This window comes from Nymphaea colorata, chromosome 12, assembly GCF_008831285.2.
Source record: "Nymphaea colorata isolate Beijing-Zhang1983 chromosome 12, ASM883128v2, whole genome shotgun sequence".
Lineage (NCBI taxonomy): Eukaryota > Viridiplantae > Streptophyta > Magnoliopsida > Nymphaeales > Nymphaeaceae > Nymphaea > Nymphaea colorata.
Genome location: NC_045149.1, coordinates 3782231 through 3809953, shown reverse-complemented (window position 1 = coordinate 3809953; position 27723 = coordinate 3782231). Strand labels below are relative to the sequence as shown.

At 36.7% G+C, this 27723-nt stretch overlaps 2 protein-coding genes across 2 annotated transcripts; both read left to right on the top strand.

Moving 5' to 3' along the window:
• The first annotated feature begins 21556 nt into the window (after nt 1-21556).
• On the top strand, nt 21557-22886 carry LOC116265829 (uncharacterized). The gene is made up of 3 exons (XM_031646777.1): nt 21557-21568; nt 21778-21940; nt 22498-22886. The coding sequence occupies exons 1-3, from the start codon at nt 21557-21559 to the stop codon at nt 22884-22886; spliced, it is 564 nt and encodes a 187-aa protein (XP_031502637.1).
• Nucleotides 22887-24063: 1177 nt separating this feature from the next.
• Nucleotides 24064-24516, top strand: LOC116265828 (glycine-rich protein 5-like). Its single transcript, XM_031646776.1, has 2 exons — nt 24064-24127; nt 24227-24516. Exons 1-2 carry the CDS (start codon nt 24064-24066, stop codon nt 24514-24516), a joined length of 354 nt encoding a protein of 117 aa, XP_031502636.1.
• Nucleotides 24517-27723: the final 3207 nt, after the last annotated feature.

Genomic DNA, 27723 nt, shown 5'->3' with positions numbered 1-27723 from the left:
GGAGCAGGATTCAAACTAAATTGAGGTTCCATCAAAGGTTGCTCATACCCCAATGTGATGCTCAGTCTCAACCCAAGTTCTTGGGTTAGGTTGGGTCACCTACCTAAAGGTTGCTGCCCATGGCTTGGTAAGAATAGCTGCTTGTGGCTATGAGGAAGCACTCAGCCAGGCTGTGTTCGGTTGAATGATGTTGTGAATTAGCTTACCCTTGAGGGTTGGCCATTAGTTGTGTAAGGAGGATGTGAGCTAAGGATCAGGAAGATTCTAGGCCCCACTACGGTCTACATCACAGCCATGATGATACCTCTCCTAGCTGCATCTCAACATTCAACTGTATGTCTTACTTAGGTCATATAACTTCACGCCAATTGGTGCAGTTTTAGATATAATACAATTTGCAATCTATTTCAATCTCCATTCACATGAAAAATAACATGTTGTAATACAATATGAAACCATGTTCCAATTCTATTTATCTGATTTTACAAGCAGTGAGCCCAGGTTAAACTCTAGGGACAACTATTGAACATCGATACATAGAATCAATACCATGAAAAATCAAGTAGAACCAAGATAGAAAGAGAGTGTAGTACTCAAAAAAATAAAACTTCTATTGCAAGCAAGTCAACTATAATAATGAGTTCAGTTTTGTTGCATGGATACTTTTGGTATACAAAATATTCTCAATAAGTGCCAGTTAACATAACAGAAAATAGATCAGACCACACTGTTAGTCTGTTACACTTGATAATTAACAACAAAATAAAATCCTAAAACTAAGTAGTGGCGGCCATGTGAAGGCACTCAAACTCTTTGATATTCAATAGCTACACAGTGTGTTCGAGAGAAAAAATGGCAACTATATAAAGCTGCCTAAACAGAAAAAAACAAGACTACCGATGTGTAGGTTCATCTACTTGTATGCTGGCCGATTCCCAATACAAAATTCAATCTGATGTAGTGGTGTCTTTCATGTCAAATTGTCTAAGACTTGGTTCAAGACAACTAACCCAAGTCTAAACCAGTTCATTTATTTTTTCTTGCATGAACTCAAAATATGCAACCTACTATAAGTTGCTAAAATACAAAATAAATTGAAATATAATTAAAATAACACTATAAATGTAAATTTTAAGGAGTCATAATTTAAGCTATCAAACTACAATGAGAAATACACCAAAATAACATACATTCAAGCATAGCATGCATTTTCTCTCTATAGAACAGTTCATATTTAAGAACTAAGTATAAATATATTAATTAGCAATAATTTTCATCTAAAACTATTTTTTTAACAAAAGATAATTATTTTTTGTACTAAACTATGTTACAAATTATAAAAAAATGCAGTAAAAGCTAAGGCATAACACTAATTTCGGACTCTCTGTTTCTCTCTAGAACATAGAACCAATAAAGAACAGCTTGTATTTTTAAACAAGCTATATCTAGTGGTCAACAATTAGTTTCCACTTAAAAATTAATTTGAACACAATAATGTACTGAATTACAACAGAGAATAGAATAAAAATTGCAGTAAAGAAAATAATAATATGCTCAATATATATCTAGAATAGGAAAATGCATTAAAGAGCAACCTGAGCACTAGAATTAAGTATAAATCATAACTAAGGCCTAATTTTCACGTTAAAACTATATTAACCAAGTAGATAACTATTTAATAGATCAAACTACAAGAGAAATTACAGTAAATTGCAAAGACAACCGAAGTAAAACACCTATGTACTACACTTAGAACCTGAAAAACAGTAGTAACGGTTTGTGATTTTAATTCAACCATAACAAAAGAGTAACAATTAATTTTCAACTAAGAAAAGAACATTCCAAACAAAAAATAACTCTATACACTAGAAATATAGAGTAATAGTTATAGTAAACCATAAGCACTACCAAATTAAGATGCAGTCCATCTATGCTAAAACCTGAGAAAAATAGTTGGAACAGTCTATTGTCTTAAATGAACTACGACTAATGATTAAGGTCTACCTTCCATAAAAAAACTGAGTGGAATAGAATATAACTAATAGGCATAGCTAAGAACAAGATCGAAACTTAAATCTACAATTAATTTTGGATAGTTGTGTCTAACACTGCTCAGCAGTCCAGCAAACTGCCAAGTACATGATTTTACACCAATAACTGCACTATCATAAAGAGTAAAAAACAATCTAAGTTGAAAATCCTCAAAGTTGGTAAAATCAAAACCTGGTCTATATTATGGTTATAGAAATTTCATTACACCAATAAGTGACTCTGATGGAAAGTGAAAGGAAGGCACCAACTAAATTCTAGTTAACTGGTACATAGTCCACCATTGAAAAATGACTAAAACAACAAATAACTACTTCACCATGGAATCTATAGTTCTTAACTCTAAGATAATTATAAAAAAAAAAACAAACAGCCAACCACAACTGATTGCAAAATTTATCCACTGCTACAAAAATTTTACTCAAACCAAAACAAAAAGCAAGTAAATAAATTAGTAGAGAACATAGACTGTTACTTCTAACTAGGTAGCATGCAGTCTACATAAAGAGTGAATACACAACTAAATCACCTAATCTATATTATTTAACATCATGAAAACATAGCAAACAAAGACTGGAAATTAAATGAATTGCAGAAAAGTAAGAATAACTAACTTGATGGGCAGCTAAAAGGCTGCCGGCCACAAAAAATCACAAATTGTAGGCATAAAACATTTAACCAATTAATTAAAATGACATGCAGTTATCTAATCTATAATAATGCACTCAAAAACTAAATTAATAAGGGTATAAAATAGATGACAATGAGAAAGGAAGAGGGAAAAGCTACCAAGGACAAAACTCCGACTTTAAAAGCCTTTTTACCATATAATCAACAAAACCAAAGTAAAAAGCAACTAATCTATGCACATCACCCTAAAACACAAAATATTATACTGAATATTATAATATATTAAATGAAAATTAAGAGAAAAGCGGCTGGGCACAAACAGCAGCCTCACCGGTCAGCCTATGAAGCTATCAGTGACTTCCTAAGCTCAAAACCTCACATAGAACACGATGAACATGAAAGTACCTAGAGGAAAACTGAACACAGACGCATGGTTCTGGGTTGCACAACAAAGAACAATAGAAACTAACTAGGGAACAAAGTGTACTTGCTGTAAATTGATGGATGATACAACTATACAAGGAAAACAGAAAATGACATTGAACTTCACATGTTAATCGACCAATCCAACTCAAAATGTATAACAAAAATCTGAAAAACGTGAAATGCACACACTAATTAGATTACCAAACAATCAGAAATCCTATGCTAACCGTTTGAAAAACATAAAACACTAGCTTCTATGCACTGCCCTATATTTAAAACTGAAAATCTAATCCAATCAACCAAATGGAACAATGCACACCAATAATCACAGTTCGCACTTGGGTTTAGCATAAAAACACACGAAAACTGTGATTAACACCTATAAAATCTTGAAAATCCTATAACTAGATGCGTGAAAAAACAAGACAACACCTACAACTAAAATGCAAGGTACTAAAACATTAAAACCAAACTAAAAATCATGGAGACTCCTTGAATCGCAGATTGGAGTCACCCACCAACTCCTAAAATCTTCATGGGGTGAGATTCCACCATCCACTGAGCTTGGCTGTAGGGTTAGAGAACTTGAGGCATGGAGGAAGATGGGTCATGTGAATGGTGCATTTATCCCAAGAAGTGTCACCTAGTAGCCGGGTTTAGCCTCTCCTTCCTAAGGCATCACCAAGGCCTTGTTTGTATGGAGGGAAAGAGAGGGAAAGGATTGGATGAAGGGGAAAAGAAAGAAAAGAGAAATGGGAGGAAAAAAAAGGGATAGCTATAAAAACTTGTTTGAATAGAAAGGAATGGTTAAAATCATGTTTCTTTAGACTACATAAAAGAAAGGAAACAATTGAATTTAAGTTGTTTTACAATAATATCCCTAACACACTAGAATTTATTATACATCTCTCTCTCTTTCTCTACAATCAACAAGTAATGCAACAATTCACTCTAAATAAAAGATTGGCTGAAGTTTAAAACAAAATGAAGCTACATATAATAATTGCCTGATGATGAAAATCTCATATAAAGAAAAAATAGCAAATGATGTTCTTGACTTAAATAATTCCAGCTCTACTAAGCATCCTAAGTAAAACCTCCTTTTGCTTAAAGGAATGACAAGCAAAAAATATTTCCATCATTTTTTCATTATCAGTAAGATTAAGATATGCTTCAGTTTCTAACTCTTTTTAAATACCAATAGCTGCAAGCTCTGGACATGTATCTTCTTTGGAATATTTACTTGAAGGACTACGCTCGTGCACAACATTGCTTTTTTTAATTGCATGTGGAACTTTTTCAGAAACATATTCTTTCTATTAATCTCTTTTAAATCATCTTCATTTCCACTTCTTCTCCCCTTAGTCCTTGACAAGGAACTTGTATATGTTTCAGCTTGAACTACAAACTCTACTCCAAGATTGACAAATGGTTTCAAAACTGGTTTCAAAACTACTTGATTTTGAGAAGCCATTTCATCAATGAGTTGAATTGTATCACCAGTATTTTCATTCATAGAAGTCATTTGGCTATGCTTTTCTTTAGCTGTCATAGATGCTCCTCCTATTACTCTATCATTACCAAATAAATAAATTTGCTAATTTCTCATAGTTTGGAACATGTATCATCATCCATTTTCTTGCCATTGGATTTTCCTATGCAAAGAAACATAAAAAAAATTAATGACAATAAGGAAACTCATAGTTAACATAAAGAATTGGTATCAGCCAATAAATAATTAAATTGTTAAAAATAAAATTATGTTACCTCTATTAGTGGCTTCCATACTTCAGGTTCAGCTGTCTTCATATTTGTCCTGGAGCCAATGTTACATCCACTCAAACTACTTTTAAAGATGTCATAACAGTTGGTGAAGTTACTCTTCAAGGTTTTCATGCAATTTTTTATGTGATCTTTGGTAAGCATCTTACCCAGCTTATCATTCTGCTCTGTGACAACATTATCATACGCAGTTGTAGTAAAAGTGTTATTCATTTTATTACCAATTATTTGTTGAAGCAATAATGCATCAATGAGTACAGCATCCATCCATGGACTGGTTCCATTGTACTTTATCAGTCTTTCCTCCATCTCTTTTTTATGATACTTCTTCATTGTTGTCAGCTAGATGTAGAGTAAAACAAGTTTAGAAAAAAAATGTGCATGATGAAAAGGAAAACCACGTGTAATTATTAGAATTTCATGTAATTAAATAAAAAAATTACTACAATAAGAAATAATGTTAGATGGAAAAAAAAATCAATGTGTCCTATCAATTTATTGAAGCTTCAAACGTACAGTGTTGCCACATAATTGAAGAGATACTCTGTTGTGTAAATTCTCCAACTCTATAGTTTTCATCTTGATCAACTTGAACGTAGTCATTCTCATTAAGTTGACTCATAAGTTATGCATCATCTTCAATAATAGCAACATCTGGATGAACACCCATAAAATAGTTGTGTAGTATACAACATACTAAGATGATTCTTGCCTTTGTATTGCACAAATAAACTGGCTATGTTGAACTAGCTATAGTTGGGAACCTTTTTTCAGGGCATCAAAAGATCTTGCAATGACATTGCATAAACAAGCATGTCAAAGATTCAATAACTCTTTTGCATTTTGTAGACCACGCTTGGATTACTCTTTCAAATGATACCTCACACCTCTAAAAGGTGTAATAAGTCCACCCTTTAATAGAAGCCCAACATCAACAAGATAATGTTTACCTAAAATAATGAACACAATTTGCATTATTAAGTTCATCTTTCACAATTACTAAATTATATAAATTTTGAACTATAATTACCTTTAACCATTTGATTGTGGTGGAATATAATGGAACAGACATAACACGTTATGTTTTCTCTCAACTGACACAAACATTGGATACAGAACACACTGAACTGCATGGACTTGGAACGGGGGGTATAAAAGCCCAACATGTTCCACTGCATTTCATGGTTCGATTGTGGAACATCTTCACACTTGCCTCTCACTCTGTCTTTTCCTCTCATGGAATGCTCGAAACCTTCATCTTTCTGCAATCTCTCCCTCTTCACTTTATGATTGTAGGCATGTTCTCATCCATCTCCACCTTCTTCTCATGCAACTTTGATAGTCTCCTCTCGAGGACTCCTCTTCTTCTATAGGTGTGAAATATCTGGCTTACTCTCTCGATCTCTGTCTCACTCTCTTTATCCTTGGATTTGTCTCCAATTGAGGCCAGCATCAACAATGGTCAGTGCAACTCTATCTCTATCACTTGGTCACACTCTCTATCTCTACCTTTGAAGTAGCTAATCTAAGAGGATACATTTCACTATGGATATTGATTAGGTAATTTCTTTGGTGGTTGGAGAGCCTCTACTTCTAGTATTGAAGGTTTCATTCCTTCTTTTGCCTTGATTTGTCACTAAAGCTTTTCTCTTGTGGAGAAATGATATTTTTGTGAAACAATAATATTTTTGTTGTTTATTGCTTTCTTGGATTTTTGAGATCTTGCCGTCAGATTGATGTTAAGACATTTCTTTTGTCTCCCTTTCCATCACCCTTGATTTGGGTGTAAAAATTATGTTCTTGTTTCATAGGTTGTACTCTTTTCACATATGGTATGCATTATGACTGGTGCATACCACCCGTTTGATTAAATGCTAGAGAGGTGGAACTCATTTTGTATGGCATTGATGATGGATGCTTTCCAATGATTTGGGATTTCTCTAACTTTGTGATGTGTCTTGTGTAAAATCGCAGCAAAAAATTTGTCATATTTGTTATTTCAACACCTAACAACAGCAAAAGACTCTCCATTCAATGCCTATTATTCATATAGTCTATTATTATTCATATACAGTAAGTATATTATTGGCAAAAATTTGAACATGCAAAATAAAATAGGTTTACCATTTCAATATATATTTTTTACACAAATATGTGTTTTTAAATTTTTCACGTTTCTAATCGTAATGTCCTTTTGGTATTTACATTCAAATTAGAATTTTTGTGAGTCAAAGTCCTGTTGGTGATCTAGATTATCAAAATTTATTAACTAAGAAAGATTATGAGTTGTTCTCGATAAAATTATTGATGATAAATGGGGTATCAAAAAGTAAAGGTAGTAATTTCTATTCATTTGCAAAAAACAAGTTTAAATATGAAATTTTGTGAACTATGAACTAAATCTGATCATACGAATCATATTTTATACACACACAAAACAGGGTTTATCTTAATGTTTAATGAGAATAAATAAAAATAACAACTACACGTAAAACAACTTAAAAAATGTACCGCTATGAGTGAGATTTTAGTAGCAAGAACTTCTATACTTTTCAAGCATGAAGGTTCATGATATTTTAAAGATAATTCCAGCATTGGGAGCACTTTATGCAATGGAAGCCTGAATGGCAGCCCCTCAAAATTCCAACTTCTTTTTCTTCAACTCCTAGAGGCTCAGGTTCTCAATTTTTCTCTAAACATTTGTGGGGCATCACCAGAAACACAGGACTCCAATAAAAAAGAAGTTTTTTCCTCATTTTTATCACATATGACCTATCGTCCTCATTTCCATTGCTGGTAGAAAAATTATAAACGATGAAGTCCTTAGTTTAATGTCTTGTTAGTATTGGCATTCAAATTAGAATTTTTGTGAGTCAAATTTTAGCCATTATCTATAACAGATGGCAAAGTGCATCAGATGGTCATATGAATTGCTACTCATTATCTTTTCTCCTTTGTTTTTCCTGCCTATGGTTATGCTTCGTTTGCTATTTTTTCCCCCTCTTTATCTAAATTTTACTTTTTAATATTTCACTTACGTGAGAATGTTCATTTTTAATGGTTCACAGGAAGTAAATCAATGACTTAGATCAAGCTTGCAAGATGAACAAAAATCAAGAGCATCCTTCATAGCCATTGTACAATACTACTATAGAAAGGAAGAGTGAGAAAATGAAGAGACTACTATTGAGAGTACAGGCCACAGGAAAGTAGTTAAAGGGTTGTTTATACGTTCAATTGCCAATAGTTGATGATTCATGAACAATGTAATTATTTTTGTGTAAAAAATAAAATTTATTGTTTTTGTTAGTTGATGTCCTCTCTCTCTCTATCTCTATCTATATATATATATATATATAATTATAATATATATATATATATATCACCTTTGATGTTCAGACACTTTGCCACTCGTGTTGTGTATGTGTGTGTGCATATATAAAAAAGGGAAAATCATTGTTTGTCCTTGGCTGTTCAAACACTTTGTCTGCACAAGTTGAACAAACGTGTTTTTCTTGTCAAACGATGGACATTACAATATGAACAGACATAATGTATTGCACAAGAGTGAACATTGGACAAAACAGACAAAACAGTTGGAATAAAAATCAAACACTGGTTAGAGCAGACACAACTGATAGAATAGACAAAAAACAAATGTTGAACAAAAGGGACATGATGTTTTGTCCCTAAAATCATTAAAAATGGACGGAGAACAATATTGACAAGATGGACAAAACAGTAGTGTGATGGACAGGATGTCCTATCTATTCTGCCCAACAGGACAGTTATCAAATGACTTCTTAGGAATTCTAATTTATGTTTTCTCATCAGTACATTTTTACTATAATTGAATTAGAAGCAGTTCCTTCCCAGCCAACTAGTGAACAAGTAAATTTCGTATCAAAGAACATTGTGCCAATACATTTGGAGTTGGCCAGTCTTTTCTACCACAACATCGTGCTCATCCTTTGGATATACTTTTAACATGAATATTTATTCCATCAATTGCACTAATATAATTTTTTAAACGAAAGACAATGCCAGCAGAGTATTGGAAAGCTACAAAATATCAAAACCAATCTAATCATTTTATTACCAAAAAGTAGGGATAAAATCTATTATTCCTTAAAATTTCATTTAGCACCAATGTTGTTAAGTGTGATGAGGCAAAGCGACGTGCTAAGCCTGTGAAGCGAGGTGTAGCCCAGAAATGCATAATGAAGCATAAGTATTAAGACAAAAATTATTCAGTATATAATATTCACAAAAAATAATGTCAAAAATTAAAAAAAAAAGCAAAACAAGAAAAATAACAGGTGTATAAGAGCTTAAAACGTTATTGTCAACCTACTTAAGAGTATGCAGCAATTTATTGAGATAACAATTCATTGAAATTATTAAATTGCTTAAGTAAAGGTTACAGCTGTCACTAGTCCCCGAATGGCCACTAAACTCTTTAGATAAACCATGCAAAAACTCAGATGGCCAAAATCATAGTAGACAAAGCATATTCACATTACCGAACTTCTATATTTATTCCCTTACATGATTTTAACTTACTCCAAAAGCATGTAAATATGCTGATTATCTCTTAGTTGTTATAATGCAATCTTTCATTGAATGAAATTTATAAGAAAAATTTGTTTTTGCTATAAAAGTTTTGGCATCACATGAATCATTGATTTTAAGTTACAATTTTGATCAAGAAAACACATTTAAGCAGCAAAATTCACTTTTGATAAATTAACTCAACCTTCAAAAGGCCAAGAACCATAATCATATCAAAATCACATTACCTAATGACATAAAAACCTTCACGAATTATGAATACTTTTCTTACCAAAAGCAAAGCCTTCTGCTCCTTCAAAGTGCCATTCTTACAGCAAGGGATCAGTAAGCACTCTAACGATTTTTTTTTTTTCATGCAAAAAAAAAATATTGCTCAACAAAGTTAAGCATGTCCCCTTTGAATCTCACCACCATGGTTGGAGGAAGATGGTACCAGCAAGGGAAGGGGAGAGAGAGAGAGAGAGAGATTGGACAATGAAGGGGGGTTGAAGGTCTATAACTTTAAAAGAACGATGGAGGTGATGACGAAACTTCCACCAGCTCCAGAACCTTCAACAACTTTTGTTTATTCCATTCACATCCATTAGTGACTGTGCCATGCAACATATTAAACATTGGTTGTTGGGCCAGCCAAATTAAGGGAGAAAGAGAGAGAGAGAGAGAGAGAGAGAGAGTCCTACAAAATTGGCTATGAACCTCAGGGACCCCTCACACTTCGAGCAGAAGCATGCGGATCAATGCCTTAGGGCAGGGGCACCTCACCCTCATGCAATGAGGCGTTTGCATTTGTGAGGCACAGTGATGTGCATGCATCATGCATTGATGCGTGTGCATTTAATAACATTTTTCGGCACACTTTGATCCATTAAGTTGTTGAATGAATTTATATTCTACTAGAATTATTGAATTCAATACTCTGTGAAAATATCGAGATATTGTCTCTATAGAACAATGAAACCAAAACTGAACTGATTGATGTTTTTATGCATGAGATAACATAATAAAGAAGAATGCAACTTTCTCTTCTACTTTGCAATGTCTTGTACTATGCAGTCCACAATCACATTGAAGAGTGCTACATAAGTCTCTTAATATTGTTGTACCCATCCATGTTATATTGTGACATTGTACATTATCATCTATTTTATATCTAATTTGATCTCTAATCAATTGTCTCTCTCCATAAGATAATCCAATTGGACAGAGCACAAGTTGTCATCGGCGATGTCTTGGATGCATGAGATAATAAAAAATATAACATAAAAAAGGTTGCAACTTGTTGTCATTTTCTCATCCATGTCATTAAAAAACCTTCTTCATTGTGATCTTTCATGTCTTATAAAATCATGTGTGGCAAATAGTACAATTAAAATTTAAAACTCAAATTGTAAAGAACTATAAAGGATATTTGTATATTAAGCAAAGTGCATGAAAATCATTGAAAAGAAAATTAATCTAATAACATGAACTACATACCTCTAATTTGAGATTAAATGAATAAATAAGTTAGTCCCAAGTTTTCAGAAATAAGCTGGCCCATAAAGTTAAAAGAGATGATAGACTGAGAGTAAGAATCCATGGAACAGCTCAGAAAGAGACCTGTTTGAAAGAATTACTCAGCAAAAAATGAATACTAGCAGCCAAGGAAATAAAAAAAATCAATGAACAGTATCGACGTTCAATGCTTACTTTGTTTTTTCTAAAACAGACCAAATTAGAGTAACATGGCTGCAACAATTAACTTATCGTACAATAGATTAACTTTTGATCTGAATCCCTTTTTTCCCTTTTTAGCTTTAGGGAGGAAGAATGAAAAACAAAAACAATTAAGGTATAAGATGAGCAAAGAATTAAAAAAAAAAGGATTTTGATGGCTGCTGGGGGGACAGACTCTGTTAGAAAAAGCAAACAATTTCAATGTCAGGAAAAGAGAAATGGAGAGAATCACGGCTGACCAAGATCAAATGGGGGACAAAAAAGATATTTCCGACAAGAGAAGAGGTGGGGGGGGGGAGGCAAAAGACAGTTCACCAGAGACAAAAGGAAGATTAAGGCAGAATGATAGCCAAAGGAGAAGATTTGGCCAGAACGACTAAATGAAATTTAGATATAAAGGACATCAGCAGGGGATATGAATTATGGCAAACAGAAAAATGATAGAAGAGTGTCAAATAGGACAGAAAGACTGCGAGACAAAGAAAATACTGAGGTGAAAGAAAGAGAAATAGAAGGAAAGAAAATTCAGAAAGAATAACCATATCTTAGTGGACACACTATTCAGTCCAAGCCCACATGTGCTCGGATACCATGTGAGAAGTCCCAGAAAATCATCACTCCCGAAAAAAGGGAGAGAAGGAAGTGAATGAAGTTGAAAATCTGTACATCTTGATGTTTCTGACATGGGCAAAAGATTAATAAAATAGCATGACGCCCTAATGTGAACCTTTACAAAAATAACCTCAAGCATGATGGGTAATCACAAAAGATGTAGAAAACAACCCACCCTATGCAAATAATGGCAGTCGGGTCCATAATGGACCTAGACCCAATAATATTAATACATACACTTCTTAACAAGCACGATCATCTTGATGCTCCCCTTTTCATGGCATGTAGCACATTAGGATTGTGCTGGTTCTCATAGCCTAGTTTTATAACTAAAAGGCTAATGAACCATGCTTGTATGTTCTTTCCTATGACTATTTGATTTCATTAAATCTAATTTAATTAATGATCGATAGTACTGATTATATACTAGAACCAGATAAATAAGAAAAAAGACTTGTATGTAACATATAGTGACAAATAACAGAGGAAAGAAATCTCATATTTTCATCTAATATGAAACTGGAGAACTTTTAATCTTGAAGCTGATTTAATATATGTGAAATGCATGGGTTGAAGCTGATCTTTTTGATTGGGATAAGACAAGCTTCTTTTACAAAGAAGCATGCAGGAGAGAAGTTTTTAGAACTTGGAATAATTTCTCCCAATATTTAACATTGGCTCCACAACAGCAGCAATAATCTACAAAGGCAGCCCCATTCAGAGTGCAGACACATGAAAAATATTTCTACATGTCATGGTTCTCGAGCACATCTAGAACACTCAAAGTAAATTTAACAGGTTCCATGCTTGATTATTTTTGAAAGAGATGAGCTCAATTGAAACAACCTTTGGCAAAGTGAAAATTTACCTGATTAAGTTGATCAGGTGGTACTGTACCATTATCAGGCCCGTGATCTTGGTCATCCACAGGAAGCAAGCTCTCTAAATCAGATGCTGAAGTTGAGATTCAGGTGATACTATCAGGTAATTTAACATTCTCTGAAGGTCAGAGAAAGTGTTTATGGACGACCTAGCATTCATGATATCCAAATATGAATTTGAATTTCCATACAGATCACCAAGATTCTGCGTGTCCGGGCAAGGGTGTGATTGGCATATCATGCATTCCAAGGCTTATATGGGTGGAGTTCATGGGGTCGGTCCCAAAAGGGCTAGTGAATAGTTGAGTTGCAGAGCTTAAACCTGGAAAATCATTTTGAGCACATTGGAATATTTGATTAATGCCTTTGCTTCCTGTTTCGAATTCTGCCAGTGGATACCTAGTACTCTGTTCATGCATATTATGAGATATGACTGCACTTGTTCCTGCATGCAGACCATCAAACTGAAAACCATCCACCATCAATGCAGTCTTAGAACCAGGAGCTACACCAAAATGAGATGTGTTAGCCAAATTTTACTGGTCATTATTTGCACCTTGCTGACCAAAAGCATGTCCGTGAAATGGCAGAAGTTCATGGTCACCATGGTTCAAATTTGAACTCGAACTCCACATGGTTGAAGTAGGATCATATCGTGATTGCGATACATATGGATTTTGAAGGATACTTTCATCTCCCTGGTTTCTCTGCTCCTGCATGAAGGATGGCATTGGTGGATTTTGAAGGATGCTTTCATTTCCCTAGTTTCTCTATTCCTGCATGAAGGATGGTGCCTTTCCTATAACGCTTGCTGGATCAGTAGACTTCATCAGTCCACAAGTCCCCAAGCGTCTTCTATCATCTGTCCTGAAACTGCTATAGTAACTAGGCATGTTGGTGAAAGAACCAAGAGAGCCACTCTGCGGTTCCGCTACAGCTGTGGCAGGTAAAGGCTGTGTCACTTGGTTTGCTAGACGAGAACCTGTGGAAGAACCAAGGCCACCAGAAACGGGACGATCTTTATGTTCTCTACCTTCTGCCTCACGTTTTCTTCGGTAAATTCTGTGTTTCTGCATTCACAAACACATAAACAGTTCTTTTCAGGAGTTTTGAGATGGATGACTGTTGGTTAAAAAAACATTTGATATCTTCTTAGGTGTTGCTTGGACCCTTTTGTTGGGAACAACACACAATAAACTCTCCTCTCGCACTCTCAAGAGGGGGTTAGAAGCAACAAGGAAGAAGACAACGATTTACGTGGTTCGGAGTAATAATCTCCTACGTCCACGGTCGCACAGATCTCTTGTATTCTCTCTTTCAGATGAACACACAGAACAGACACTCACAAGCGGCAGCCATCCTCAAAACATAAGGATTAGGGCAAACCCGCATTTGTACAAAATGACATATATGCCCTTACATATGGAAAAATTTCCCATATGAATCCGCGGTATTGTAAATGAGTGTCCAGTATGGATCAAGTTCCATACACCAACAATCTCCCAGTTGGAATTTGATCCATCCAAGTGCTTGTACATCACATACTCAACATGTGTGACATCTCCTCATCAATCAACCTTGGAGACCAACTGAGGTTAAACATAACCTCAACTTCTCAGCAGTCACTGGCTTTGTCAACATGTCTGCTGGATTCTCTGTTCCATGAATCTTTTCAAGAGATAGTATCTTCTCTTCTAACAAATCTCTAATGAAATGATACTTCAATTCAATATGCTTTGTTCTAGCATGGAACACTGGATTCTTGGCTAAACGAATTGCACTTTGACTGTCACAAGAGAGAACACTTTTATCTTCCTTTACATGCAATTCTTTTAGAATAGTCTTTAGCCAAATCATCTCTTTGCTGGCTTCTGTAACTGCAATATATTAAGCTTCTGTAGTAGACAGCACAACAACTTTTTGAAGCTGTGAAACCCAACTGACACAGGTTCCTCCTAGGGTGTAAATGTACCCGGTAGTACTTCTCCTACTGTCAAGATCACCACCCAAATCTGCATCCACAAAGTCATGCAAAAGTAATTCATTTTTCTTAAAACGAAGGCTCATACCTGAAGTTCCTTTCAAATATCGTAATATCCACTTCACAGCCTCCCAATGTTTCTTTCCAGGCTCAGCCATGTATCTGCTCACTGCTCCCACTGCTTGTGCTATGTCTGGTCTAGTGCATACCATAGCATACATCAAGCTACCCACTGCTGAAGCATATGGAATCTTTGACATTTCTTCATGTTCTTCATTTGTCTTGGGTGACAAATCCTTGGACAATTTGAAATGACTAGCAAGAGGTGAACTAACAGGTTTAGCATCTTGCATCTTAAACTTGCACAAGATCTTCTCAATATAATTTTGTTGAGACAAATTTAAGGTATCTATTTTTGCCGGTCAAGAATCGAACTCACTCAAACAGTGAGTGTAGTCTACCTTACAAGAGAACAAATTAATCATAATGAGCTTTTTTTAAATAAGCTATTATTTGGTCAAAATACATTTCTAAAATTTCAGAAATTTCTGCAATTTTCAAAACTTTGTTCGCCAAATTTGATTGAAAATCAAAGCCTAATCTGACTTGATTAGCAGTCATTTCAATAAGAACTTTCTCTTATTCGAAAATAAGAGGAATGAACCTAACCGATAGTCAAAATCGTCAACTAAGAGAGGAAACCACTTTTTCTTCTCTTTCTTCCATCTAAACTGGCCCATATGTCAATCTGAAAATTTTATTTTTAAACCTCAAATCTGCTGCCCCAAAGTTGGAAATGGCTGCTCCAAATCCGTCAGCCTATTGTAGGGCCGGACCCCTTCCAAATGAATTCCAAAAACATGTTTTAAAAGAGATCGGTTTATCGCTTCAAAATGTTTTCAAATCATCAAAAGAAACCTAGAATTTAGGTTTCAAGATTTTAAAACCATATTTTTTTTTCTGCTCGAAATAAAGCCAAAAATAGCCGGCCAATCGGCTCGACTCCTAAGATTTCCAACATTTCAATGTTTCAAAAACTCGATTTGGAGAAAGATCACTTTTATGCAATTTTAAAGAAATAAATGGTCATTTCTAACATAGAAATGAGCTGATGTTCAACCAAAAATAATATCAAAAGTTCAGCCACAAAAGACTGACGCTAGACCCTAAAACCAGCAAGCTAAAGCTCGCCTGAGCCGGCCGCATTTTCTATGATCATTATCGGCCTTCAATGACTTGATCCATAAGTAAAGTTGATTAAAAAAAGTCTTTTAAACTCTTAAATTCATTATCTCAAGCCTCAGGGCCGATCAGTTTTAGATTCTCATTATTTAAGAAAAAAAGATGTTTAAAATCGAGGTGGAGATTTCATTGCTTTTCCAACCATCATCGTGGTATTTGGATCAGAGACAACTTATTTTAATGTATATTTTAGTTGTTCTAAACTTGTTTGAATTTGGATCCACCTTGTTTTGAAATGAAGATATTTTCATAATATATTCAGATTTGGATTCAACTTGTTTATAGTTGACCTATATTAGTTATGCAAACATATTTGACTCTAGATATAAGATTAATGACTTCAAATAAATGAATCTTTGAAAATAGTAAAACACACTAATAGTACTCATCGGTATGGTTCTTATACTGTTTTCCATGAATCTAACACATGATTACATATGGATATGAGTTTACTTTGTTTCACAAGTGTTCATTTACATTCTAATCGTTGTAAATGTTTGATAATCTAGAATTGATTTATTAAACATGTATCCTTATGCATGTTGATGATTTCACATATATCTAGTGTTGGATCATCTTTGGCTTGAGATATACATGTCTTATGTGTTTTTATTTGAGCTCTTGCGAGGTTATGGGTCTGCTTGAGTTGATATGTTGAGATCCAGATTTTTGTACCTAGAAATTGCATGTGATTCTGTATATATGATTGAAATTGATCCTTATAGTCAGGAACTGGTATTAAGGCATTTACTATAATTCTCCAACCCCGGGAATATGACTAAGTATTTGAACCAAAGAATAAATGCTCATAATAATTAAAGCATATCTGGCTTGACCTTAAATGGTTTGAGCCAGATCAGATTAGCAGGGTGGTACAATCTCTCATGGCATGAGAAAGGAGGTGAGAGTTTCCCTTCTGCCCGGGTGAGGCTGACTAGGGCCAATACTCGTCACCTAGGTTTTTGGTTGTTTGTTTTTGTCTCTACTATATGTTATTTGGGCATGCCTGTTTAGGGGTGACCCGTTTCCCACCATGAGATTTGGAGAACATCCCTCCAACTTGCCTTTTCAAAGGCCAATTGGAGTAAGACAGTAGTCGATTTGTAAGTCTAGTACTAACACATGAGTTGTTTACGTTGTTGCTGTTTTGGTTGTACCCTTGGGCACTGTGTAAAAGAAAATGTTGTGTGAATAAACGAATGTCGGTTGCGTTGCCACCCGCATAGTGCCTACGGTTATAGACAAGAGAAATTTAACATAATTGCAAGCATGTTGACACATAATTAATATCAGGTGCATTGTATGCATAAAATTCATGATTGTCATTGTAAATGCTTGTTACTATTAAACTCTTTATTGCCTGTGTGCATTAGAGTTCTTGATTTCATGTGATAATAAGATAAACTACATGTTGGATTGCTAATCATGTATGTTAGAATAGATAGTAGTTACACATGATCGATGTTATACCACTTTGCATTTGTCATGAAATTATGATATTGATTGCCTTAGTTTTATGAACTTGAATGAGTTGAATCATTGAATGTCATTTTGTGCTGAAATAAACAAGGATGGACGACATACTGAGAACTTTCCACGTTCTCATTCCTATTTATTACTATTCAGGCAATTCAGAATAGAGAAGGTGGTGATGAGGTTGCTACAATTTGCGATGACCTGATGATGCCCAACCAATCTATATCCTGTTTTGAATTAGGTGATTTAGAAATTTTTGAACGACTTTCGTACTTTCTATTTTTGTGAAAGATCCATTTGATCGGTTAATTTAAATTATTATTTAATGTTGACAGTTTAAAGTTAGTTAATAACTATGCCTAATGATATTAGAAATTGGAGGTTTGAAAAGATTTTCTGACATGCTTTAATTTTAATTTAAAATGTTTGGCAAAAAAATGACCCCAAAAGGTAGGGTCGTTATAGGCAAATCCTTTTTTCTCAAAATCTCTTTGTAGCTCTCCGTTTTCAGGAGGGGTACAAACATACATTCATGAGAGTATCAGCCCTTGTGCTGACCCTACCCTACCCGTACCTAAGAAGGATGGGTCAACGCACATATGTGTAGATAGTCGGACTATAAATCGCATCATAGTCAAGTCATGCTCTGAATGTTGTCTAATGCTTGAGTCTTTTCAAAAATTGATCTCAAAATTTTCTGTAAAGTCATGCTACCATGTGAGCAGGCTGCTATGGCATTACTATTCATCAAAGGGATAGAACAATTATAGACGACCATGAGATGGAAGAATGATTGAATTATTGAAAAAAGATAATTATAGAATTATTGAAGAAACATAACTAAAGCTCTTATTCGAACGATAGTAAATTAGCTTTCTGAATTCAACAATAAGGAGCACTTTCTCTTAAAAGCTGCTTTTTTCTTTTGGGGGGTCCTCCATTCTTGATTTTGAAAAAGTTGGACAGATTTTCCACTTCCATTTGAAACTCGATTTTTCCCAATTCAAGTTCCTGAAAGGCTTAATTTGATCAGTCCACCGAGCACTCGTGAGATCAGGATACCATTTGCAATGAGGTTAATTAATCTTTTGATGATTTTTCCACTGTACAATGAAAATTGATCAAGAGAATGATAAAACATATGAGTGAAGAACGGTTCTACCGTCAGTCTGATGATCAGAAGATTGGAGATGGTGCACCTGTGAAGGGTTCTGTTTCGGGGGGCCGTTGCAATGATTATAGGATCACAGAATTTTTTATATTCAGAATAACATCAACATGAATTAATTCTACAATTCTACCTCGTGCCTTTGAACTACTAACATCAGCACATGCATCGCATGTGGGCAATGTGTGAGAGAGAGAGCCATGTACATATGATGTTTAATTTCTTCGATCTACTGGGACAGGCTGCATACCAGCAGCTTCATCTCTTAACTCTTGAAACAGCACAGATGATAAGTACCTCTCCCCAAAGCTTGGATGTACAGTCTGAAATGGCATCAGAGCAAAACTTCTTCAATCTTCTCACTTTTCTCATTCACACACATGCACACACACAAGATTTGGATTTGACATATGAGGCTATCACACGATCAACACGATTTTAAAATCTTAACTTCTTATCTCCTCAATTTTACAACCTAGTCCTCGCAATTGATTCTTGAATGAGCAAGATCTAAACAATCGCAAAATATTTATTTGCCCATTTTTTTTATTGGTAAATTTTTAATTTTTAAAAAACAAGCTTCGGATCCTTCAATAAAAATATTCTAGATTGATTTCGGTTCCGATTTTCTGATCCGTATGGGGTCTACAAGCTAACCCTTATTGCAGGGTCATAAAAAAGGATGCAGATTTAAAAAAAACCCCATGCATGGCGTCTGCTAGGGCTAGGCGAGTCCTGATCAGTCTTCTACGGAACAAGCATGGTGTCTGCAGTGCTAGGTGTCCTCCTTTATCTCATTAATGGTTTCCGTTATTGCCATGAAAACGAAAGGCATCATTGCTCTGTGGATCATTTAATTTAGTGGCTGGCAGCAAGACTTTTGATTTTAGTTCTCTGCTGCCGGTACACCTCAGGCTATCTCTCTCTTTCTCACCGTCTCACTAGCTCTTATGACATCAGTTTGATTGTTGAAAGAGTTTGCTTGTTTAAACTGTTCCCTAACCCTGTTAGCATTTCTTGTGTTGAACCCCCTTATTTTTATGGTTATACCATAGAATTTGTTCTCATTGACGTGCAGCTTTGTGAGGTTGTTTGCTCATTTAACTTACAATACTAAAAATAATATCTCCTTATTCCAAGACAATCATACCCTAGTTTGTATCACAAGCAAACCAATAGTAAGTTTTTCTTTTGACTTGAGGTAACAAGTTTTGCTTTCGTGTTGTAAACGAGTTAAACAAGTTGACGTAAACAAGCTTACTAAGACAAGTTAGGACATAAACAAGAGTTAAGGGAGTCAAGCTCGAGCTCGAGCTCTAGCTTGTGTTAGGGAGCTCGGCTCGAGTTTGAGCTGGAGCTGGGCAAGCTTAGCCTCGACTCTACTTGTGTGCAGCCCTAGTTCCCTGCCCCATATGTAGATTAAATAATGCTTCCTTCTACATGTGGCAACAGGCATATTTGATTTATGTGCAATGGAGAGAAGTTCTCTCTCTCTCTCTCTCTCTCCCTGTTAAACCACTAGTCAAAGTTGAGGGTTTCAAATTGAAAAAAAAAATAAATCACCAAGTTGCTCACTCACCAGCTCTCTTGGGAGCTCCTGCCAACAGCTCCTTAATTGGATCTAAGGTTCAAACACAAAATTCAGAATGTGGCGGCAGAAAAGGATGTCAATAGATCAGGCTAGTATTCTTCTTTACAACGAATAAGATGGCCAAAGACCACCACAACAATAACTTTTTCCATCAACCTTAATTTGAATTCCAAGTTGCTGATTGCTTGCTCAAAGTTTTTTGACACAAAAGGAGATAAAAAGTTCAATGGTAGCTTGGGTGAATTTCTCACATGAACAGGTGTCTACTTCACAAATCTTATATAAAATATGATAATTTTAATATGTGTAAATTATTAAGTAATTAAATTAACACATAAATTTTTGTTAAAAAATTAAGCAGAATTGTGCTATGATGAAACTAATAGTTTAATGGATCCTTAGAGGGGTGTCAAAGCGTGCATTTTTAAAGACAAATTCATAAAGGGTCATCCTTGTTACCGATTTCCTAAAAATTTCTGCGTCTACAAGCAAGGACTTCCTTTCTATTTTAATTTCCTCAAGATAGCATGATGGAGTGAACGATGATTTATTTGAGGTCTGCAGTAATTTGAGCCACCTTTTTTGAAAAATAATAGAAAATGAGTCCTCTTGTACTTAATTTAATGTTTAAGGGTAAGGGGTTGAGATGTTTACGATTTTTTTTGCTCATGAAAGGTAGGGCGTTAAAGATTTAAATCAATTTGCAATGACCAGTCTCACATTTCATCTATATACAGAGAACCACCAAATGTTTTGATTGATGCTATATATGAACATGATGAGAGAAATTGTTTACCACTTTAATTAAGTATCAATCAAGGATTTACCTAAATAAAATTGTTTACTCCTTAAGATTGAACTTATCCAATAACTCCAATGTTCTTTGATATATAATATTTTCGAACTCTTTAAATTTTGTACGGAAGGAAACTTGTACCGGTCTAGTCCAACGTTACTTGAATAGTAATGTTGTTCATTCGGCGCGCTCCATCGGGGCTTTTTCGTCATCAAGAAAAAGGCCGGCATGGCTGCTGAAGCACGCTACGTGCTTTTTCTTCCCATGTGTGTTCTGTTCCATTTCTCTTCTCTTCTTCTTATTTTCTTCGTTCTTACCAGCAGAAACTCTCTCTCTCTCTCTCTCTCTCTCTCTCTCTCTCTCTCTCTCTCTCTCTCTCTCTCTGTGTGTGTGCATCTCTCTGTCACTTTGTGGGCCGTCCTCCGAAACTGAGTGTGCTCTCCACGCTGAGTAGCCAGTAGGCTCCGCCAGCCCAGACGGTCATCTCGTCTCTCTGTCACTCTGCGGGCCGTCCTCCGGAACTGAGTGTGCTCTTCATGCTGAGTAGCCAGTAGGCTCCACCAGCCAAGGCGGTCATCTCGTCTCTCCGTCACTCTGCGGGCCGTCCTCCGGAACTTCGTGTAATCTAATCGAAATGGCACTCAAAGTGAGACTCAAGTTGGAAAATATGGCTCTGTATTTTTTCAAGTTATTTGTTTATTTCCTTTCTATATTCTAGAACAAGAAGCCAAATGTCTCTTCCTCCTGAAAGAGCACCTCCACATTTGCACTTCCACATTTCCTTTTTCTGTATAAAAGGTGGTCTAAGCTTCAGGTTTAAGATTTTCCTTTTCTTTTTTTTTTTGGTCTTTTTAGGTAGTGGATTGTTCAAGAAGGGAGCATGCAAGAGTTCCCCATTGCTCAAGTAGTAGAAAAGGCAAGAGAACCAAAGAAGTCATTCTCTTGAGCGAAGAGGAGGATGACAGTGATCATGCAGAGAAGCTCAAGACAAGAAAGAGGAGTTCGAATGTGCAGAAAGGTAAGACAGCGTTGGATGACAATGATGTTGAAATGAGAAAGTTTGAAAGGAAAAGGAGGTGTTCAAATTCATGGAAAGGGAAGGAACCATCAGACGCATCCTCCAGGGTTTCTCAAAGGTTATGGAGGACAAAAATGAAATGCAGGAAGCTAGGGATGTGGGGATGATAACGAAGATTCAACTTCGCCTTTGAGAAGCTACCAAGAAGGAATGCACTCGAACGTCATGAAAGTAGGAGAAAAAGTATTTGTTAATCTAGTCAGCAATGAGGATGATGATATGAAAGGAGGAGAAAAAGTATTTGTTGATCTAGTAAAAAATGATGATGATGATAACACTAAGCAGTTGAAGACAAAAAAGCAAAAAGAATAAGAAGAAGGAGAAAAAGATGGAAGATACTGATGACATTGAGGATGATGATGACTCTAATGTTGACGATGACTGGTATAATTGTGAAGAAGAAAAAGAAGAAGAATGAGAAGAAGAAGAAAAAGAAGAAGAAGATACTGACAATGATGACGATGGTGATGACTATATTGGTTATGATGAACGGTCAGATTCAGATGATGATGACTATAGTCATTATGATGGTCATGATGACTGGTATAATTATCAAGATGACGATGAAGAAGAAGGTGGAGGCTTTGGTGGCATTGCTGGACTAGGTGGTGGACGGTTCGGTGGTGGTGGCGAACTTGGTGGCCTTGGCAGTGGCTTTGGGGGTGGAGCTGGTGCAGGAGGTGGGCTAGGTGGAGGTGGTAGTCATGGTTTTCGAGGAGGCGGTGGACTCAGTGGCCTAGGTGGTGGATTTGGTGGTGGTGCTGGTGGAGGATTTAAATCAATTTGCAATGACCAGTCTCACATTTCATCTATTTATAGAGAACCACCAAATGTTTTCATTGATGCTATATATGAACATGCTGAGAGAAATTGTTTACCAATTTAATTAAGTATCAATCAAGGATCTACCTAAATAAAATTGTTTACCCCTTCAGATTGAACTTAACCAATAATTCCAATGTTCTTTGATATATAATATTTTCAAACTTTTTAAATTTTGTACGGAAGGAAACCTGTACCGGTCTAGTCCAACGTTACCTGAATAGTAATGTTGTTCATTCGGCGCGCCCTATCAGGGCTTTTTCGTTATCAAGAAAAAGGCAGGCAGTGCTGCTGAGGCACGCTACGTACTTTTTCTTCCCATGTGTGTTCTTGTTCCATTTCTCTTCTCTTCTTCTTTTCTTTGATCTTACCAAAAGAAACTCTCTGTCTCTCTCCCGCTCTCTCTCTCTCTCTCTCTCTCTCTCTCTCTCTCTCTCTCTCTGTGCGTGTCTCCGTCACTTTGTGGGCCGTCCTCTGAAACTGAGTATGCTCTCCACGCCAAATAGCCAGTAGGCTCTGCCAGCCCAGGCGGTCATCTCGTCTCTCCGTCACTCTGTGGGCCATCCTCCATAATTGAGTGTGCTCTCCACGCCGAGTAGCCAGTAGACTCTGCCAGCCCAAATTGTCATTTTGTTTCTCTGTCACTCTGCGGGCCTTCCTCCAGAACTGAATGTACTCTTCACGCCGACTAGACACTAGGCTCCGCCAGCCCAGACGGTCATCTCGCCTCTCCGTCACTCTGCGGGCCCTCCTTCAGAACTGAGTGTGCTCTCTACGCCGAGCAGCCAGTAGGTTCCCCCAGCCCAAACGGTCATCTCGTCTTTCCGTCACTCTGCGGGTCGTCCTTCGGAACTGAGTGTGCTCTTCATGCCGAGTAGCCAGTAGGCTCCGCCAGCCCAGGCGGTCATCTCGTCTCTCCGTCACTCTGCGGGCCGTCCTTCGGAACTGAGTGTAATCTAATGGAAATGACACTCAAAGTAAGACTCAAGTTGGAAAATATGGCTCTGTATTTTTTCAAGTTATTTGTTCATTTCCTTTCTATATTCTAGAAAAAGAAGCCAATTGAAGACAAAAAGTATTTGTTGATCTAGTCAGCAATGAGGATGATGATATGAAAGGAGGAGAAAAAGTATTTGTTGATCTAGTCAACAAGGATGATGATGATAAAACTAAGCAGTTGAAGACAAAAGAGCAAAACGAAGAAGAAGAAGAAGAAGAAGAAGAAGAAGAAGGAGAAAAAGATGGAAGATACTGATGACATTGAGGATGATGATAACTCTAATGTTGACGATGACTGGTATAATTGTGAAGAAGAAAAAGAAGAAGAATGAGAAGAAGAAGAAGATACTGACGATGATGACGATGTTGATGACTATATTGGTTATGATGACCGGTCTGATTCAGATGATGATGACTATAGTCGTTATGATGGTTATGACGACTGGTATAATTATGAAGATGACGATGAAGAAGAAGGTGGAGGCTTTGGTGGCAGTGCTGGACTAGGTGGTGGATGGTTCGGTGGTGGTGGCAAACTTGGTGGCCTTGGCGGTAGCTTTGGTGGTGGAGCTGGTGTAGGAGGTTGGCTAGGTGGAGGTGGCAGTCGTGGTTTTCGTGGAGGCGGTGGGCTCAGTGGCCTAGGCGGAGGATTTGGTGGTGGTGCTGGTGGAGGACTTGGCGGGGGGCTTCCTTGAACGTCAAGATAGACGACTTTTACACTTCCATCATACGTGTTTTGAGTCTGATTGCTCTTCTATGAATGTGTGTTTGGTATGAACTTGGAAATATAATATCAAATGTATTAATTTCAAGTCATGAAGCCCTTCTCGTTATTGATTAAATGGGAATTTGTCTTTGCAATTTCATGTGAGGAATTCAGTAATATGGAATATTTGTGTGCCTAATATTTTCCAAGTTTCTCTTGTATAATCTTGATTTTGATTTTTCGTGCTACCTCTTCTCCTTGTAAAAGCTACTATATATGAAATAGGTTTCTTTCCCCTGGCACTGTAATGTGCTCTTAACCAATAATTCCAATGTTATTTGATATATTATATTTTCGAACTCTTTAAAGTTTGTATAGAAGGAAAGCTCTACTGGTCTAGTCCAACGTTACCTAAATAGTAATGTCCTTCATTCGGCGTGCTCCATCGGGGCTTTTTCGTTATCATGAAAAAGGCCGACAGTGCTACTGAAGAGCGCTACATTCTTTTTTTCTTCCCATGTGTGTTTTGTTCCATTTCTCTTCTCTTCTTCTTCTTTTCTTTGATCTTACCAAGAGAAACACTCTCCCGCTCTTGGGTGAAGGCATGGGAGACAGGTAGCTGGCAGACTTAGTCATCCGGGTAGAGGGCAGCTGCACGCGAGCTGGACGACTCCTTCTATAAAACCCCCTTCTCTACCAATGTTTCAGGCAGGCTTTTGATCAATGTTGTAATCCAATATTTTATGTAAACCAGAAGGGTTTGTCGGCATTCCAAATCGTCGACGAGCTCGATCAAATCCTCAATGAAGTGATTTCTTTTCTCCCCCACCAAAGATTTCAAAATATGTTTCGTTGTTCCTGTCGTTGTGGTTTCTTGACTGTGAAAACCGACATAACTATAGTTCTGTGATTTTCGGCGGCGTGGACGCTTCTGGCTATCCCAGAGGCTCCGTCTCCTTCACGACACTCTGGAACACTTTTAAAAGAGTCGTTTATCATATAATTTTGAAAAATTGTATTTTTAACGTGTTCATTTAGTAACCTGAAGGCTTCCAAGTCTTAGGAAAAGAAAGTCTTGTATGCAAGTTAGAGAAGAGTCTCTATGGTTTAAGGCAGGCACCGAGACAGTGGTACAAAAAGTTTGATAACTTCGTGGGGAGAAATGCTTTTAAGAAGTGTGATATGGATCACTGTTGCTATTTTAAAAACCTTGATAGTTGTTATATCATTTTACTATTATATGTGGATGATATGCTTATTGCAGGCTCAAATTTGCAAGAGATTAATTCTCTGAAAGAACAACTATCAAAGGAGTTTGAAATGAAAGATCTAGGCACTGCGAAACAAATCCTTGGGATGAGAATTAGTAGGGCCAGTTAGGATTACAACATTGAAATATAGATGTCATTCATTCATCTCTCTTCTCTCTCTCTCTCTCTCCCTCTTCCCTCTCTCTCTCTCTCTCTCATTCATTGCATTCATCACAACAAGAACATGAAATTGAAAGAAAAATAAAGGCAAGAAAGAGAAGCACCACATAGTCGAGTCGCACATCACTCATCCTATTCTTGGGATATCTCACCGTTAATTTTCTCCTTAGTTTAGGACTTTTAAAGTCTGGTTTTTTAGACTATAGGTGGGCTGATTGAGAAAACCATTGTTTTTTCTTTTTAACGAAAAACAGGTTTAGGTATGTTTCTTTATCAAAAGTCGATTGGATGCATGCATTGGAATGCATTAACATGTAAAGTTTACATAGATAACCCCGTCGGACATCATTCTCAGCCTTGAATTAAATAGGAAAAACCCACCCCTTGTTGGCTCATTCATTCATCCATGCATAAAATATAGAAAAAAATAAAATGAAACAAGGATGGTTTTATAGTACCCACCTTGTTCAAGTGAATAGGGTTGGACTTGGTTTCCTTAGTTGGAAATCCTAAACAAAGACCCTTAATGAAAGGGCTAGGCTTAAGCAGTTCAAGTGTAGGAAGTAGAAAAGATTTTCTTCTTGTTGGAATAGAATGATTATGTCTAGTTCTTGCTGCCTAGAACAATAAAATCTTAAGCTAGAAGCCAAGAATCGGGTTCAAGCTTAGCAAATTCAGCAAAAGGAGGAGGTCCTTAAGGCTGCTGACTGTTCTCCTTCTCATTGCTGGTACAAGAGAGAGAGAGCGCGAGAGAGGGAATTGCTGAGTTAAGTTTGAGAGCTGGCGAGCTGTAGAGACGCTGCTGCCAAGCTTAAAAGGGAGCAGCAAAGCAGCTGAATTTGATAGGGAGCAAAGGTGGCGAACTTAAGAGGAGCAGAGCTGCCAGACTTAAGAGGGAGCAACTGAGTTGAAAGTTGTTGAAACAGGCTGACCTATCGGGCTGAGTTGCTGAAGAAAAGACAACTGCTGTAGGAGCTGAAGACGGGCTTGACGGCTGAGCCACGTGGGCAACAGAGCTGCTGGTTCGCTTCTTACAACAGCATGGGAGAAAAGGGGAGTGGAGAAGAAAAGGAAGGGGAGCGAGGAAGGGAGAGGACTCAAGCACTCAGAAGTAAGCACTCGGAGGTGGATGGATGAGAGGATGTGTGGATGGAAGAGGATGAGGATCAGGATTAGGATGATTCTTACAGACGCTCGAGAGGTGCTTTTATAGGCACCGGACTTCAAAACAAATCGTACTCCAGAAACAAAAGAAGGAACAAGGACGCATCCAAGATATACTAAGATTTCTTGCAAGAAACCCTGGCCTACGAAAGAAGGGAATGAACTCAGAAGTAAGCACTCGGAGGTGGATGGATGAGAGGATGATTCTTACATACGCTGGGGAGGTGCTTTTATAGGCACCGGACTTCAAAACAAATTACAATATGGAAAAGGAATAAGATTCCTTCCCGAACAAGCTAAACACAAACAAACAAAAGTAGTTACATTCGAAGGAACTCGAAGGTGGACAGATGTCGTGTGCTGGATGAGGTGGCAGTCGAACGTGTCCAAAAAGCCAAAAAGTGCTACAGTGCGCTACACTTTCCACCGAAGTGCTACAGTAACTGCTACAGTAGCCGCTTCATCTTTTCTTCAATGAAGATGCCACGTGTTCACTTTTTTTGACGTGTGTAATGTTCCGTCGTCTTTATTCACACAACGTTGCTTTATTTACATAAAGAAGGTCGGCAACTACAACGATCTTCTAGAAGCGCCTCGAAACA

Excerpts from the sequence above, each read along its gene's own strand:
- LOC116265829 (XM_031646777.1), top strand. Across the intron at positions 21,941-22,497 it reads GAGTTCGAATGTGCAGAAAG|ATTCAGATGATGATGACTAT; the intron begins GTAAGACAGCGT and ends ATGAACGGTCAG.
- LOC116265828 (XM_031646776.1), top strand. The coding sequence starts at position 24,064 with ATGGAAGATACTGATGACATTGAGGATGATGATAACTCTAATGTTGAC. Across the intron at positions 24,128-24,226 it reads TGACGATGACTGGTATAATT|ATGATGATGACTATAGTCGT; the intron begins GTGAAGAAGAAA and ends GGTCTGATTCAG.